This window comes from Diabrotica virgifera, chromosome 3 (genome assembly GCF_917563875.1).
Source record: "Diabrotica virgifera virgifera chromosome 3, PGI_DIABVI_V3a".
NCBI lineage: Eukaryota > Metazoa > Arthropoda > Insecta > Coleoptera > Chrysomelidae > Diabrotica > Diabrotica virgifera.
The window spans coordinates 207,792,833-207,811,648 of record NC_065445.1 but is presented as its reverse complement, the minus strand read 5'-3'; the positions used below and the strand labels follow the sequence as shown (position 1 = coordinate 207,811,648).

The window sequence follows — 18,816 nt, the reverse complement described above, 5'->3', positions numbered from 1 at the left end:
TTGAAACAGGTTCTGAGATTCTTTAACCAGTATGTTCTTCTTCCTGGACCTCGCTTTCCAAATAATTTTCCTTGCAGGATGGCTTGTAGGAGGGCATATATGGATTTAATTCGCATTATGTGTCCGAGGTATTCTAACTTTCGAGATTTGATGCTGGTCAGTGCCTCTCGGTTCTTTTTCATTCTTCTGATGACCTCGTAATTTGTGACTCGGTCACTTTACACGATTTTAAGAATTCTCCGACATAGCCAAATCTCAAATGAACTTTGACATGTGTATACCGGGTGTCTGGCAGTGGCGTGCGGTGACTTTTTCGGAAGGGGAAGCGATTCAATAAGGATTTAAAAATATTTTCTTAAGGGTCGAGGGTCGAGCCACTTCCCACCTGATAACACTCTGATGCGCTATAGGGGCTCTCTATCAGCAAAGTGCTTATGTGAGACGACGTCCTAGGTACAAGGACTTACACACTAAATCCTACTCCGATCAATGCGTGAAGCACTCTATTCCCGCTATTTCTAGTGACTAGTGACCTATCATTGATCTATATTGCTAGCTCGGGCCTTAAGTCCTCGCGCCGGGCTTTGTTTCCTAAAGAAGAGTTCTATTAAAAAAATTATATTCCGAGGCATTTTCCACAACACACAACTTTCAACAATATGACATTTATTTATACTTGAGGTCTATTCTCCTATCAACTTCTGATAATTGTTGAATGCAGTCTTTTTCAATGGATAATAGGGCTAAATTTCGCTTGTTGAATTTCTTTTAAACTCTTAATTTGAAACTTTTAATGCATTTTAATTATGAAAAACTTCGTTCAACTGATGCAGTTGTGGCTGGGATAGTTAGTACCTACTACTTCGCACAACTTGACCACTTCACACAGTGACTTGTTTAAACCAGTAGTTATAAAGAAATACCCAGATTTCTGGGTATTCCTTTATCACTAATGTCAGTTGTTTCATAATCGACACTTAACTGAGAATGCAAAGCTGAGATATCAAAAGATTTTCATTATTTAATCGTAGTGAAATAAATTCCTCTGTGGGAAATTTTGATGAATTATAATTAGAAATATTAAGATTACCTATATATAATTCTACAAATTTTAAATCGTTAAAATTTTGATCGTTAGAATTCATTTGTTATAGAATATTATCAAAAGGTCTCTCTGTTGCCGACATTATCAATCTTCATTATTTTTCTTTCATGTTCAAACCCCATATTTTCAGTTTTATCCCAAATATTTTTAAACTGCTCTCGTTTTTTAATTATCGTATTAATAAAGTCATCAATTTGTCTTATACAAAATGCAATGTCATTTGACTTCATCTGTAAAATGTCAAATAAAAGATCAGTAAAAGGAAAAATATCTGCAAAAAATTTAAATCGAAAAACATATTTTTTAAGCGAATGTACATGTACGTACCTAACCACCGCTGCAGTAGTAACAGTCGGAAGGCGCTAGGATGCGCTAGGACGATCGCTTCCAGAGTACCAAAATTCGCGCGACTAGTGGGTTGCGGTCATTGAACCCTGACCAATTTTTAAACCGGCCAACTGCATGACAAGCGGCGATTTTGAGATGCGCTTCTGTCAGGAGTGGACCGAATAGGTAGTTGAATTGTGTGCATATTGATTTCGTTCGTACGCGATTAATTTTTAATATTTTTCAATGCGTATGCGTAGGTAATAATATGTAGATTACTTGGATTAGGGAAAAAAATTTGTTATTAAATAGGTATTAATTAATAATAGATATATTTTCTTATATCGAAGTAGGTATAGGGAAGCGGCGCTTCCCCCGCTTCCATGGACGGCACGCCTCTGGTGTGTGGTAAAGAATGGGCCATAGCTTAACCTTAGATTCCTGAGGTTAAAATAGGTCGATTTAAGCTAACGTACCTTAGTACTAAAGTTGATAATAACCGAAATACAGAGTGTCAAAATTAAACTTTTATTTTATTTATTTTTGAATATTTCCTGATAGACATAAAATAACAACAGGAAATTTATTAAACGGGGGTTTTTCGGGACGACAAACCTAAATTCCCCACCAAAAATTATATATTACCCAGAGGCCGCCACATACGTCTTTCAGCTCGTATTTAATACGTTCAATTTTTTTATCCCCCACTCTATATAATTTTTAGATCGAAACTTTTATTTCCCTATTATTTTAGCTTAAAAATGATATATACTACATTCATCTCAGTAAACTCAACCTTTTTCGAGATAAACGTATTTTAAACCTACGATACAAAATTCAAATATTTGCATTTTATTAAAGTTACTAAGAACCATTTGACATAACCCTGTCATATTTGGCAGCAAGTGTAGGTACTGTACACCTACACCCTATTAAATTATACGGTGGCGTACGACTAGGGAAATTGATAGTTGACCCTTCTCAAATTCTACGCCACTGGCGGAATTTCTATTTTAATACAATTTTTTGATTCTCCAATACCTTCTACGTAAACAATATACTCTTCATTCGTAACGATAAAGTCATTAGTTTTCGAGATTTGAAGTTAAAAACGCAGGGGCATAATACATTAATCAAAATAACTGTGCCGTTTTGTTTTTAACTTCAGATATCTCAAAAACTAATGACTTTATCGTTACGAATGAAAAGTAGGTATGCTTTTTCTCATGAGGATCTTTCAGTCATTAAATTGTATGTGACAGAAAAAAACGCACGTCGGTGATTACATTTCGTCGGTGACATTTATAACATTTATTCTAGTTGTCAATAGATAGCGCTATAGTCGGAAAAAAATTATTTACTAATTATATAATATTTTATATCTACGAATATAATCTGTACAATCTATAAGACTATACAAATCAAAGAAAATACCATTTTATAAAAGCAATAAACAGAATTGATTTGTTTTTATGCCAAATTGCAAATAAAATGTGACAACTGTCAGATTTAAGTAAAATGTCATGTTAGAATAAATGTCATAAATGTGTATTATCACGGACTAACTTTTTTTTCTATCATTTGTGACGCACTGAAAAATGCTCATGAAAAGAAGCATACATAATTTACATACAAAGTATTGGAGAATCTAAAAATTATGCTAAAACAGCAGTTCCGCCAGTGGCGTAGAATTTGGGAAATGTCAACCATTCAGTTTCTACTGTTGTAGGCCTCTGGTAGTATCCAGAAACGTTTATTTAACATAATTTAGTAGGGTATACAGTTCCTATAATTTCTTCCAGGTATAATAACGATAATATGTCAAACATCTTTAAACTACCGGGTACAAATAATAGTTCTTAAAATTTTAAATAAAGAATAAATTATTTAAAAAAATATAATACTTTAAAACTATTTGACATATCCGTGTCATAATTTGGCAGAAGGTGTAGGTGCTGTAGACACTACTAAATTATGTTAAGTAATCGTTTCTGGCTACTTAGACGCGTACGACAGGGAAAAGTGAATGGTTGACCCTTCTCAAATTCTATGCCACTGATGGAACTGCTATTTTAGCATAATTTTTAGATTTTCCATTACTTTTTATGTAAATAATGTACTCTTCATTCGTAACGATAAAGCCATTAGTTTTCGAGATAATATCTCAGATATTATCTGAAGTTAAAAATGAAACGGCGCAGTTATTTTAATTAATGTATTATGCTCCTTCGTTTTTAACTTCAAATATCTTGAAAACTAATGACTTTATCGTTACGAATGAAGAGTATATTGCTACATAGAAAATATTAGAGAATCGAAAAATTGTACCAATATAGCAATTCCGCTAGTGGCATAGAATTTGGAAAGGTCAACCATTCACTTTCCCCAGTCGTACGCCACTTGTAGTAGCCAGAAACGTTTGTGTAACATAATTTAGTAGGGTGTACAGTACCTACACTTGCTGCCAAATATGACAATGATACGTCAAATGGTTTTTAGTAGCTACAGTAAAATGCAAAAAATTTAATTTTGCATCGTAGATTTAAAATGCGTTTATCTCGAAAACAGTTGAGTTTAGTGAGATGAATGTAGTACATTTTTTAAGCCAAAATAATAGGAAAATAAAAGTTTTGATCTCAAAATTATGTAGAGTGAGGGATAAAAAAATTGAACGTATTAAATGAGCGCCGAAAGACGTATGTAGCGCCCTCTGGGTAATATATAATTTTTGGTGGGGTATTTAGGTTATTTGTTACAAAAAACCCCCACTTAACAAATTTCGTGTTGTCATCCCATGTCTGTCAGGAAATATTCAAAAATAAATAAAATAAAAGTTTAACTTTGACACCCTGTATTTTTCTGTTATTATCAACTTTCGTACTAAGGTATGTTAGCTTAAATGGATCTATTTTAACCTCAGGAATCTAAGGTTAAGCTATGGCCCATTCTTTACCAAACACCCTGTATATCATTGAAATAATTATTTTATTTATATGATCTCAGGAACCTTCTTGCATTTGATGAAATTTAGAACTAGTTTTAGTGGTTTCTCAGTTACGTTCTTAGTTTGCGTCGAGCGCTTACTGCTTTTAGTATTATGGTTGTTTTCAGTATTCAAGATTAAAGATATATAGTTCATACTTCCTGGTAAGGGCAGTTCCATACATTTTCTTTAGCAAATGGTTTTACAATATTTATACTAATACATGGAGAGGTAAAAATATAAAATCAATAGGAAAATCCCACTAGCTGGCTGTATATCATAGTTTAAAAACTCATACAGAAGTAAAAAACTTCAATTTGTATACTGGTATAAAATAGTTTATTAAAAAACTTTTTACAATGTCATCCAAATGAACTGCAAAACGTTTCCGATCTAAATTGGATCATCTTCTGTGCCTAGAATTAGGTATTTCCACGTTAGATTAAAGCAAAAGGTTAAAATTGTGACTGTCAATAAGAAAAAACATGTGGAAAATACTTACATTCTGCTAAGTAGATGAAACTAGCACTCACTATTAAAAGTGGTAACCTCCAATTTAGTGGTAATCGACCAGTATAATAGTATGTTGCTAAATAATTAATCATACAACAATAGTTACATTTATATATACAGTTTTCTTCACATAAATTGAACTTTCACCATCATAATAGGCAATCAACAGTACATTTTTAAAAAACTTTCAAAATTAAAATTTTTACTTTATTCAGCTTCCAATTATATTACTTCAGTTCATTAATTGTTTACTATGAAGTATATTTCACCTTATTAAACTAAATTAAACTTTCATCTTACCATTTTACAATCGATGACGTCACATATTTAGCCATGAAATATACCCACCTTAAATCTAACAATCCATAAATATTTTCTGTAATAGAGAGTTGCCAATTTAGATAAATGTCATCAGCGTCAAAATTTTATAACAGTGGAGTAAACTTGCCTGCGGTTGGACAAATTACAAACAAGCATTAGAGCGCGGTATATTTGAATCACTCCTCTTGGTTTAAAAACAAAGAATATAATTTTTCTAGCAGGGAACCATGTTGCGCTTTGAGCATTTATATGATAATTTAATCCATTAACATCGACTTGAAGTCACTATATTTTGTTAAATAATATTATGTACTATGTAAACCATATATTTTGACGTTACCACTTTTAATAGTGTGCTAGTTTCATCTACTCAGCAGAATGTAATTATTTTCCACATGTTTTTTCTTATTAACAGTCACAATTTTAACCTTGCTTTAATCTAAAGTGGAAATACTTCGTTCTAGGCACTGAAGATGATCTAATTTAGATCGAAAATGTTTTGCAATCCATTTCGATGACATTTTAAGAAGTTTTTAATAAACTATATTATACCAGTATAAAAATTGAAGTTTTTTACTTCTGTATGATTTTTATATAAAAATATATTCTATTTTAAGTATGTACTTACTTTGGATTTGTTAGTACCTCGTGTAGAGCATTAGTTAATTTATCTTCAGTTATTGCTAGAAAAGGAAGGTGTAATCCATAGCCTGCTTCTTGTGCTTTAGCTGCATTCATCTTCTGATCTGCGAATACCGACAAGGCCAATATAGGAACTCCATGGTAAACTGTCTCCAAAGTACTTAGCAAGCCTCCATGTGTAATGAAGAGTTTTAAATTGGGATGAGCTACGACAAAGACAACAGTTAGCAAAATATGGTACGTCCACGAAAATTAAAGGAAGAAACAAAAGCAATGGATGAGATACGAGACTAAAGAACGATAAAAATATAAGGAGGACCGGAGGACCGTGTATAATATATACACGGTCAAATATAAGGAGAATCTACTTTAGAAAATCAAAGAAGCCAGGAAATTATAAATAAATACAGACTAAATCTAAAGAAATTGAAAACCTACAACACTTTTAATTCAATCAGGTAGATCAGCATTAATATCAGATGTAAGGAATTTAAATTTATCTGAGATATATAGCGTATAAGAACAAGAGGAAAATCAGTTTATAACAGTATACGGGGCAACTTTGAAAAAAAAAAAGAGAAAAGAAACAGAAAAAAAAATTCTTCGAGGAAGCACTTGAAGAAGTACAAGATGGCACCTGAGTTAAAGGATATACTTACATGTACTATTAATTCTAAGATATTCGTATTATAAGTACGCCTATTTATCTTCCACACATCGGTGCATTAAGCGTCAACGCTCTTCCGTTAGGGATCCATGGGGGAGTATAACTTAGCCGCAAGCTATATCCCTTGCCGTACTGCTCCCCCATAGGCCGATTATACTCCAGCATATTTCAGTCTAAGCCTCAGATTCATATTAAATTTTAAACTGATTAGTTAGCCTTTTTTATTTTTCTGTTCACCGAGCCAGGAATTGAACTCACATCCACTAGGACACCTCGCAGCGAAGTGAAGTGAAGTCGGCCGCCTAACACACATGGCTGTCCGACAATTTCTTTTTTTTGTAGGTTAGAATCTTCTAAAGACCGTCTGGGAAGGTGTCCCAGGTGTGTTGGATTCAATCCGCCAAGCTTCACCGTGCCGGATCGCCTACCAACTGAACTCACCCCTCTTTCTCCAGCCGATGGGTCTGGGACCACTCTTAGCGAGTATATACACTGACCCGTCTACCTTACTCCCAACTCCCCTCTGGCACTTTTCACGTGCGTTCCGCAGATCAAGTGACCACCTAGCTGCCCCCTCCCACAAACACCTCGCAAAACCGTGCAACCCATGTGTGGGTGAGGCAACCGGGGTGCCCTCCATCCAGCATGAAACTAGCAAGGAGATACCAGTCGGCAGTTACGAGTAACTGCAAACTGCAAGCATTCATATTTTCATCACACTCACTCTCGTACTCATTCATACGTCCACATTCGTACTTCATAAAAGTTAAAATCGATAACATATTTTTGTATAAATACAATTAATAAACAAATAAATAAAATAAAGTAAAATCGTTGATTGAGGTATTGGAGGGTACCCTCCAATACCTTAATCAACGGTAAAATAACATAAAAAGGCAGTCAGCGTAGGTTGGATGTAAAAGGTCCTCCCCACTGGCACAAAACCGCTAAAAAATAAATAATAAGGGTCATCCCGCCTGCAGTCGCCTCCCCTTTTCCTCTTTGTGTTTCAATTCTACGACCGACCAATTTGAAGATATATAATAAATGAGTTAAATACTTTCCAATATAACTAAAACCTTTAGAAAAATAATAAGTCGAGTGTACCTGTAATAAGATGAGTACCTCTATATCTCTAGTAAGATATTGAACTACAGTTCGTCTAATTTACTTACCGTTGCACGTCATTATCTACGTTAGAGATCTAAGTTGACATTGTTGCCCAATTACAAAAAAATCTTGAATTCATTTTAAATCAAATACATCACACAATTTTTTGCGGAAGTGGATTATACAGCAAAACAAATTAATATTCAATGTAAATAAAAACTTTAGAATATAAAACAAGAATTAAATTATAATCTTACGTTAAAGTACCTAATAAAATCAGTAAATATAATGAAACAAATATTTATAGAAAAGAATTTAAATAAATATCAAGTGTCATCACCGCAACTGTCAAATAAATGTTACCAATTTATGCCAAAATATCACCTTCGTTCGATTATAGTTACAGTGTATTCCGAACAAATGTGCTTCATAAAAACGCTTTATAATCTATTGATACAAATTAAATGAAACATATTATTATGTATTTCTTAAGTTAACATTAATAGAAGTCTTTAAATATTATTTCTACGCGTATATAATAAAATATGTCTAGTGGCTGTAATCCTAGTGTACTCGTCAAAGTGATTCTAAAAAAAACACACCTACCGCCTAAATATTTCGTGTTGGTATCATGTGACGTCACGGGCTATGACGCGGATGACGTGCAACGGTAAGTAAATTAGATGGGGTATAGTAGGGTATATTTCTTCTATATTTGAAACAAACGATAATGCACCTAAAAAAGCAAAAAATGACACAGAAATATGCATAAGGTAATAACGGAGATTGCTCAGATAATTTTAAGATAAGTTAACCTAATTCACCTATTCCGAAAATGGCTCCTAAGGGAGCTAGAGCTCTTTGAAGGTGGGGTCTTGTAATTAGTTTTTTTTTTAAATACCATCAGAATGCTTCTATTTATAAAAACGAAAATTGGTACACCTATTTATTTTCCACAGATAAATCGATTCCATCAATTGCAAATTTGTAGTGCTAGTCATAGGTGTTCGTTTTGAGTAGGGCAATGGATATTTTGTTGCATACCCTTTTCTCTTTTTTAAACATTTTTGACACAGGATTATTAAATTGTGAAGTATTCTAGTACTAAACAATACTCTTGCTTAACGGCAGGATTTTCGATATTTTCTAGAAAAATCAATTTTTCGTTTTTTGAATTTGAAAAAATTTAAAAAAAAACTGTTTATTTTACCGACTTAAAGCAAGAACAACTTTTAGTACTAGAATACCTCATAATTTAATAATCTAGGGTCAAAATGGCCTAAAAATCAAAGAAAAAATGTTTTACGATAAAATAATCGTTGACCTACCCAACGGACGCAATGGATGCATATAACCGGTACTAGGTAGAAATACTACTGAACACTGTACAAGAAAAGAAAGATCTGACGATGTTCAGTGCATTCTTTGCTAAGGAAACCACCCGGCAAATTATAAAGGATGTACTATATATAAGGAACTGCAGAAAAAAACATATCCAACCCTACGACAAAAACAACCTACAACCCCACTAACGAGTAATATTGGAAGAACCATCAATCCAGGCATTAGCTACTCACAAGCAGTAACAAACCAACTACCTCAAGCAAGCACATCTCAGAATACTTTACAAGCACCAAATTTAACACACCCTACTCCTGCTAACGACCTGTCTGAACTAAAATCAATGTTTAAAGGATTTGCGGAACAACTGTCCACACTGCTAAACCTCCTAACGATAGTCGTCAATAATTTAACAAAATGAATAAGTTATTAAACATTGCACTTTTGAACGCCAACATTGTCTTGAGGCAAATGTCAACATTTGCCAAACATTGTCTGGAGGTAAAAACTTTCATCATTAGTCACGAAATTGATATAATGTTAATATCAGAAACTCACTTCACAAGTAGAAACTACTTTAAAATACCTAACTACACAACTTACAATACTAGACACCCATATGGTACAGCCCATGGTGGAACTGCTATTATAATCAAAAACAATATTAAACACTACGAGACCAGTGCTTTTAAAAAAGACTACTTGCAGGCTACTAACATAGTTATTGAAGATTGGCATGGTTCACTAACAATCTCTGCAGTCTATTGCCCACCAATACAGAAGATAAAAAAAGAACAATTTGAAGAATTTTTTAAAGCATTGGGTAACAGATTCCTGGCTGGAGGAGATTACAACTCTAAACATACACATTGGGGATCAAGATTAATCACTCCAAAAGGACGACAGCTTCTAGCGGCTATGAATAGTAACAACTACTCATATATTTCCAGTGGTGAACCTGCTTATTGGCCAACCGACATGAACAAAATACCAGATCTACTTGACTTCTGCGTAACAAAAGGAATTCCAAAATATCGCAAACAATTGAATCTTGCTTTGACTTTTCCTCGGATCACTCGCCTGTATTGATCACGATAAGTACTGAACTTGTTGAGATACAGCTACCACCGAAACTAGACAACAAATATACGGATTGGGAAAGGTTTCGGCAAGCGATTGAGGACAGCCTAAACCTAAACATACCTTTAAAAATAAACTATGAAATAGATGAAGCCATACAAAACTTTAACGTAATTATACAGGAAGCAATCTGGCAAACAACAACCCTAAAAAACACGACGCTCATGAAACAAAAGCTACCAAGCATAATCAGACAAAAATCATAGAAAAACGAAATTTAAGAAAAACATGGCAAAGAACGCACGCGCCTCAGGACAAAACCAGACTCAACCAGGCTACACTTTAACTCAAAACTGTCCTAAATAACTACAAAAACAATGGGATTAAAGAATGTCTTAGCAATCTATCAGCAACAGAAAGTACAGACTATTCTCTATGGAAGGCTACGAAAAAGTTTAAACGACCTCAATCAAGCAACCCTCCTATTCGCGCAGAAAACGGCGAATGGGCCAAAAGCAATAAAGAAAAATCAGAAGTGTTTGAAAAACATCTCACAGACGTCTTTCAACCTTTCTCTGCTGAGAATAATCAAAACTTTGAAGCATCCATCCAACAATTTTTAGAATTTCCATACCAGTTAGAACTTCCACCGGAAAAGTTTAAGGTAAATGAAGTGATAAAAATAATACAAAATCTTAAATCGAAAAAGTCCCCAGGCTGCGATCTTATAACCAGTAAAATTATTAAACAACTACCCAGGGAAGGAATTGTGTACCCCACTCAATTATTCAATGCAGTATTAAGAACCGCATATTTCTCTCTCCTCTGGAAAGTCGCAAAAATTATACTAATTCCCAAACCAGGTAAGCCTCTGGAAGATGTCAAATCATATCGACCCATAAGCTTACTGCCGATAGTGTTAAAGAATCTAGAAAAACTGATACTCTCAAGAATTCAACCACTCCTCTCAGATCGAGAACTAATCCCTGCACACCAGTTTGGATTCAGATCCCAACACGCAACCATAGAACAGGTTCATCGGATATGCAGAACTGTTAACCGAGCATTGGAAGACAGAATGTACTGCACTGCCGCCTTTTTAGACATCTCGCAAGCATTCGATAAAGTCTGACACACAGGCCTTCTATACAAATTAAAAAAATGCTTCCTCTCACTCACTTCCTAATTTTAAAATCCTACCTCTATAACCGTTACTTTTTTGTACAACATAGAGATAAGCGCCCGTGTCTATTTCCAGTTGGATCCGGAGTCCCACAGGGCAGTGTTCTGGGGCCAGTGTTATACCTATTGTACACAGCGGCCTTACCAACAAACTTTCAAACCACGACAGCTACATATGCAGATGACACAGCAGTGATGTCAGTACATCAGGACCCACGGATAGCTTCTCAACTTCTGCAAACCAGCCTCAACAAAATGCAAACTTGGCTAAAACGGTGGCGTTTTCAAATAAATGAAACAAAGTCGGTTCATATTACCTTCACAAACCGTAAAGGTCACTGCCCACCTGTATATATCAACAACCACCAACTAAAACAGCAAACAACTGTCAAATACCTTGGAATGCACCTAAACCAACGACTAAACTGGAGAACACACATTTTTATGAAGCGTAAACAACTTGGTCTCAAATTACACAATCTTTACTGGCTGATTGGTCACAAATCATCACTTTCGATGAAAAATAAAGTACTTGTCTACAAAGCAATTTTGAAGCCAATATGGAGTTACGGGATCTAACTTTGGGGTACTGCATCAAACTCCAATATCGAAATCTTGGAGAGGTTCCAGTCGAAGGTTATTCGAATAATCACAAATGTGCCATGGTATGTTGCAAATAATATTATTAGACGCGATCTAGAAATTACAACAGTAAAAGAAGAAATTACTAACTTCGCACAGAAATACGAAGACAGACTGACACAACATCCAAATGTACTAGCCAGAAACCTGATGAGACAACAAGTCAAACGAAGACTTAGACGAAATACACCTAGTGATTTACCATCGCGATTTTAGTTAAATGCGTCGTAATTCCCAGAGACAAACAATTTTATATCTATGTAAAATATTTGTAAAGAAAATGATTAATGAATCATTTGCTCCAAGTCACCTACACTAGTGGTCACAACATTTACTCATTGTAACTTGTTTTACAGATCGTAAATAAATTGAGAGGTTAAATAAAAAATATATTTTCATCACATTCACTCTCGTACTTATTCATACGTCCACATTCGTACTTCATAAAAGTTAAAATCGATAACATATTTTTGTATAAATACAATTAATACACAAATAAATAAAATAAAGTAAACCCGTTGATTGAGGTATTGGAGGGTACCCTCCAATACCTCAATCAACGGTAAAATAACACAAAAAGGCAGTCAGCGTAGGTTGGATGTAAAAGGTCCTCCCCCACTTGCTGCCCTCTACGACACAAACATGCTAAAAAATAAGTAATAAGGGTCATCCCGCTTGCAGCCGCCTCCCTTTTTCCTTTTTGTGCTTCAATTCTACGACCGACCCATTATTTTAAGATATATAATAAATGAGTTAAATACTTTTCAATACATATAACTAAATCCTTTAGAAAAATAATAAGTCGAGTGTACCTGTAAAAAAATAAGATGAGTACCTCTATATCTCTAGTAAGATATTGAACTACAGTCCGTCTAATTTACTTACCGTTGCACGTCATTATCTACGTTAGAGATCTAAGTTGACATTGTTGCCCAATTACAAAAAAATCTTGAATTCATTTTAAATTAAATACATCACAGAATTTTTTGCGGAAGTGGATTATACAGCAAAACAAATTAATATTCAATGTAAATAAATAAAAACTTTAGAATATAAAATAAGAATTAAATTATAATCTTACGTTAAAGTAATTAATAATAACAGTAATGGTAGGGGAGCCCAAGCGGGGATTTTTGCAGTTACTCGAGCGCGTCAGATTATCATATGGGGAGAAACGTGGTACCCTGCAGATGTACCTCTGCCATATATTGGCTCTTAACACAGGGGAGTTCGTTTAGGGGGGCCCGAAAAAAAAAATCAATCCTTAAAAATACTCGAAATTGTCAGATTAAGATAAGGTAAGTTAACTACATGCAAAACAGTATATATTTAAAAAATCTGACGATTTGAGCAGGGCGTAAGGGAATTGGTGAGTCACAAAATTTCACAAGAAAAAGGCGAATATTTCGCGAAATGAACGTCAGATCGAAAAACTAAAAACTACACATTCAATATTTTTCAAGAATCTATCGATAGATACCAAACACGACCCCTCGCAGAGAGGGGTGGGGGGAAAATTTTAAATTTTAAATACAAATCCCGCGATATTTAGCAAAATAAACATCAGATCGAAAAACTGCAAAATACATTTATTTAATATTTTTGAAAAATATATCGAATGGTACCAAACGCGACCCCCCACGGAGGTGGGGTGGGGGGTTACTTTAAAATCTTAAATGGGAGCCCTCATTTTTTATTGCAGATTTGAATTCTCTGCATAAAAATAAGCAACTTTTATTCGAAGCATTTTTTCGAATTATGGATAGATGGCGCTATATTCGGAAAAAACGATTAATGGAAATGGAAAATTAAATTAAAAAATGGCAAGCGCCCGCTAAAATGGAAAATGTTACTTAACTTTTTTTGGTTTTAGGACCTAATAATCACAACCCAATAGGTCCCCAAAGCGCTCGAGTGACTGCACATTTAGCATACTTTGCTCCCCTACCATAAATATAATGAAACAAATACTTATAGAAAATAATTTAAATAAATATCAAGTGTCATCACCGCAACTGTCAAATAAATGTTACCAATTTACGCCAAAATATCATCTTCGTTCGATTATAGTTACAGTGTATTCCGAAAAAATGTGCTTCATAAAAACGCTTTATATTCTATTGATACAAATTAAATGAAACATATTATTGTGTATTTCTTAAGTTAACATTAATAGAAATCTTTAAATATTATTTCTACGCGTATACAATAAAGTACGTCTAGTGGCTGTAATGCCAGTGTACTCGCCAAAGTGATTCTAAAAAAGAACACACCTACCGCCTAAATATTTCGTATTGGTATCATGTGACGTCACGGGCTATGACGCGGATGATGTGCAACGGTAAGTAAATTAGATGGAGTATAGTAGGGTATATTTCTTCTATATTTGAAACAAAATATAATGCACCTAAGAAAGCAAAAAAATGACACAGAAATAGGCATAAGGTAATAACGGAGATTGCTCAGATAATTTTAAGATAAGTTAACCTAATTCACCTATTCCGAAAATGGCTCCTAAGGGAGCTAGAGCTCTTTGAAGGTGGGGTCTTGTTATTAGTTTTTTTTTAAATACCATCAGATGCTTCTATTGATAAAAAAGAAAATTGGTACACCCATTGATTTTCCATAGATAAATCGATTCCATTAATTGCAAATTTGTAGTGCTAGTCATAGGCGTTCGATTTGGTTAAGGACTGGATTATTAAATTGTGAGGTATTTTAGTACTAAACAATAGTCTTGCTTAACGGTAGGATTTTCGATATTTTCTAGAAAAATCAATTTTTCGTTTTTTGAATTTGAAAAGAATTAAAAAAAAAAACGATTTATTTTACTGATTTAAAGCAAGAACAACCTTTAGTACTAGAATACCTCATAATTTAATAATCTATGGTCAAAGGGGCCTAAAAATCAAAGAAAAAAAGTTTTACGATAAAATAACCGTTGACCTACCCAATGGACGCAATGGATGCATATTACCGGTACTAGAAATTCGCAATTCATTAAATCGATTCATATCTGGAAGAGAAATAAACGTACCAATTTTCGTTTTTTTAAATATTTTTTTTTTAATTTTTTTTTCAAAAGACGATATTACGATAATTTCTGGAAGATAAATAGGCGTACAAGCTTTCGTTTTTCTAACTAGAAGCGATCTGAAGGTATTAAAAAAAACTAATTGCAAGACTTCATTTCAAAGAGTTCTAGTTCCTTTAGGAAGCATTTTAGGACCAGGTGAATTGAGTTAAATTGTCTTAAAATTATCTGAGGAATCGCCGGTCTTCGTTTGTCAGGAGAGTTTTTGGTCCTCCTGTATAATGGAAAATTGACTCTAGAACAAAAACTGATTCGGCAACTAGGAAGTCTGCAAAAGAAAGTGATAATACTTTTAATAAAAAGTATTTTTATTACTTACCTAATAAATCTCTTTGTGGAAACCATTTTCCAAGTTGTATGTTCTTGGGTAAATTTGGTACGTCTCCATCGTATTTCCAAAGAACTTTTTGTTTTAGTTTTCCTAAAGCATTAACTATAGCTCTTAGTATCTCAGGCGCCATCTTAGTAGGATCAACGTTCGTACCAAGACTAAAGTAGACAACTCCTTCTTTGGCTTTGTCCATAAATACTTTTAGATCTTTAGGTAACTCTTTTGCAGGCTTCACGTGGTGACCACCAATGTTGATCATATTGGGTACTAGAGGCATAGGTTGATTGGCGCTTTCATGATTTACCAGAAACACTAGTGAAGCATTATAAAAAGCAGCATCCTGGTCTGTGCATTTTGGAAAATGTTCACTCATTAACTTCTTTTGCTGAGGCATAAAATATAAGTGTTTAATGAGATAGTTCCATAGAAGTAAAACTGAATTTACTGTTCTTTGCCACAAATTCATGTTACTGTCGTAATCTAAGAAGAAATCTGGAAAGTACGATGGTTCAAGTGGACTGCCTACTATAGGGTTTACCCAGAAACTTGGTCCAGTTACACCAAAGACAATTAATGGAGCATTGTAATGACATTGAAGAATATTGAGAGCGTCTGATTTGAAATTTTGTACAATTACTACATCAAATTTTTCATTTGAGTTAATCAACTTCTTAAAATTCTCATGGCTAAGAGCGGCATTAGTAATTTGGCTGCCCATAAAATTGATAAATCCAATCATTATGAAAGGACTTATGTTGCCCATTTCAATAGTTGGACCATCTAAAATAAATAAAACTATTAATAATAACAGGTAAATAGGGAGAAGTGTATTTTTGAAGTGTGTAAAATAAATAATTACTAGCTGAGCGCTTTCGGCTTACAAAGCCATCTTCAGAGCTATGGCCAAAAGGTTCAAAATACCACTATGAAGAGAGATGGATCCCATGTATGACATAAAAATACTTCTATTTCTTATGCAGTTTTTTTAATTTGATGGAAAAAACCTTGTCTGACTGTTGAAAAATGCTCAACTTTGCTGTTGTTTTTGAGGTCGGAAAAGTTAAAACATCTATTACAAGCACAAAGGACTTTCACATGAAAAATTACATTACATATAACGAATATTTGATCCTGGGTAAGGTCAAGAAACCTTACCATCTGAAGTCTACGGTGTCAGCATGCAGAATCCCGTAGACACCGTAGACTTCAGATGGTAAGGTTTCTTGACCTTACCATGATCAAATATTCGTTATATGTAATGTAATTTTTTGTGTGAAAGTCCTTTGTGCTTGTAATAGATGTTTTAATTTTCCGAACTGCATAAGAAATAGAAGTACTTTTATATCATACATGGGATCCGTCTCTCTTCTTAGTGGTATTTTGAACCTTTTGACCATAGCTCTGAAGATGGCTTTGTAAGCCGAAAGCGCTCAGCTAGGAATTATTTATTTTACACACTTCAAAAATACACTTCTCCCTATTTACCTGTAGTCACAAGTGTGTACAAAACTATTTCAGACTTTACATTTATTAATAATAACAACTTTTGCGCTTTTGATATTTGGCAATTCTATTATAAGATGACAAACGTCGGTCAAAAACGGTCGGTTAACAAAAATATGTCTAACAAATATGAAGATACCAAATACCAAGAAGTCAATTTTTGCAGAGTTTCAAGTATCTAAATAACGAGTAGCAGATGAATACATGGTAATTAAAGTAAAATAATCTTATCCCAGAGACTAGACGCGATTCCATCAGAAGTGAAATCGGATGTGAGATTTACAACCAAGATGTAGTTACAAATCAAGTTCCCAATGAAATACGCCAGTCAATGGGAGCAAGAAGGATATTACCTCCGAATTCTATCCTACTGCATGGATTTTAATGAAATTTTGGCCTCTATAAATAAATAAAGCCTCTACTTATCTCCTAATTCAAAGTCTACCCTATGCCGATGCGTGCTTTTATCTTGGGGGTGGTTCCCAGCCCTTCTTAGAGGTGGAATATTTTTTGGTTAAAATTACCACGGAATTCGCTAGAAAACCTAATTCTAATCAAAAACTGTTCTATAATTTTTTTTAAAACCTAATACTTTTTGAGATATTCGTGGTTGAAAATTGGCCATTTTCATTGAAACATAATACCTTTTCGAACGGTTTCTTGCGAATACCTTAAAATCTATGCATCTAATTAAAAACACTATATTAAACATTTTTGTAGGTTATAAAAAAACAAAGAGACACTTGCCTTCATAAATCTTCTAGTTAAAATACAAAAAGAGATATGGTAGGTGAAAATAGTTTGTTTTTTGGTACATTCTCAAATTGGTGTATTCAACTTGAAATAACAGAGAAACATTCGATTTTAGGTGTATAATGCCACTAATACATTTTGTAGTGCTTGAAAGGACCTTTAAAATAAGCTATACTAAATGTCCACTAAGTACATTAAAACTAAGCGAGATATGCTGCAAACAAAATTGATAACTAATGTATTTTAAGAAAAAATGAAAAGTAATTTTAACCCCTATCCACCAAAATGTAAATGCATCGTTTTCCTTCCACAATACCTTTTATTATAGTGTTATTTCTATGTTTAAAAAGTTGGATGGGTTTAAAATGAATGGTTTTTGAAAAAAAAAAAGATCAAATTATAGTGCGCATTTTTAAATTTTCTTAAAAATCTTCCTTTTTCTCCATGTAAATTGAAAATGATAAGAGATACAATAATGAAAAATAAAAAGAAAATTTTTATCTGAAAAAGCCCTACATTTTTGTGTGGTATCTTTTTTTCGTATTTCTTATCTTTTTCGAGTTACATGGAGGAAAAGGAAGATTTTTAAGAAAATTTAAAAATGCGCTCTATAATTTGATCTTATTTTTTCAAAAACATTCATTTTAATCCAGTTTAACTTTTTGAACATAGAAATAACACTATAATAAAAAGTATTGTAGAAGGAAAACGATGTATTTAAATTCTGATGGATGACGGGTTAAAAAATACATTAGTTATCAATTTTTTGCAGAATATCTCGCTTAGTTTGAATGTAATCGACATATTATAGTATTACTCATTTTAAAGGTCTTTTCAAGCTCTACAAAAGTTATTGGTATCATTATACACCTAAAATCGACTGTGTCTCCGTTATTTCAAGTTGAATGCACCGATTTGAGCATGCATGAAAAAAACAAACTCTTCTTACTTACTATATTCCCCTTTGTATTTTAACTAGAAGATTTAGGAAGAACCGAATCTCTTTGTTTTTTTATAACCTACAGAAATATTTTATATAGTCTTTTTGTTAGATGCATAGCTTTTAAGCTATTCGCAAAAATCTGTCCAAATAGGTGTCATTTTTCAATGACAATGGCCAATTTTCAACCACGAATAACTCAAAAAGCATTGAGTTTTAAAAAAATCATTATAGAACAGTTTTTGCTTAAAATTAGGTTCTCTAGCCTCTTCCGTGGCTATT

General features: G+C 33.5%; 1 protein-coding gene across 3 annotated transcripts in view; it reads right to left on the bottom strand.

Annotated features, from left to right (window-relative positions):
- The window catches only part of LOC126881516 (UDP-glycosyltransferase UGT5-like), a 116,587-nt gene that overhangs the window by 31,228 nt on the left and 66,543 nt on the right, over positions 1-18,816 (bottom strand). For all 3 annotated transcript variants that reach the window (XM_050645816.1, XM_050645814.1, XM_050645817.1), the window contains 2 exons: positions 15,327-16,118; positions 5,878-6,097 (listed from right to left, as the gene is read on the bottom strand). In XM_050645816.1, the coding sequence (XP_050501773.1) occupies positions 5,878-6,097; positions 15,327-16,118 (1,012 nt within the window). The remainder of the gene's footprint in view (positions 1-5,877; positions 6,098-15,326; positions 16,119-18,816) is intronic.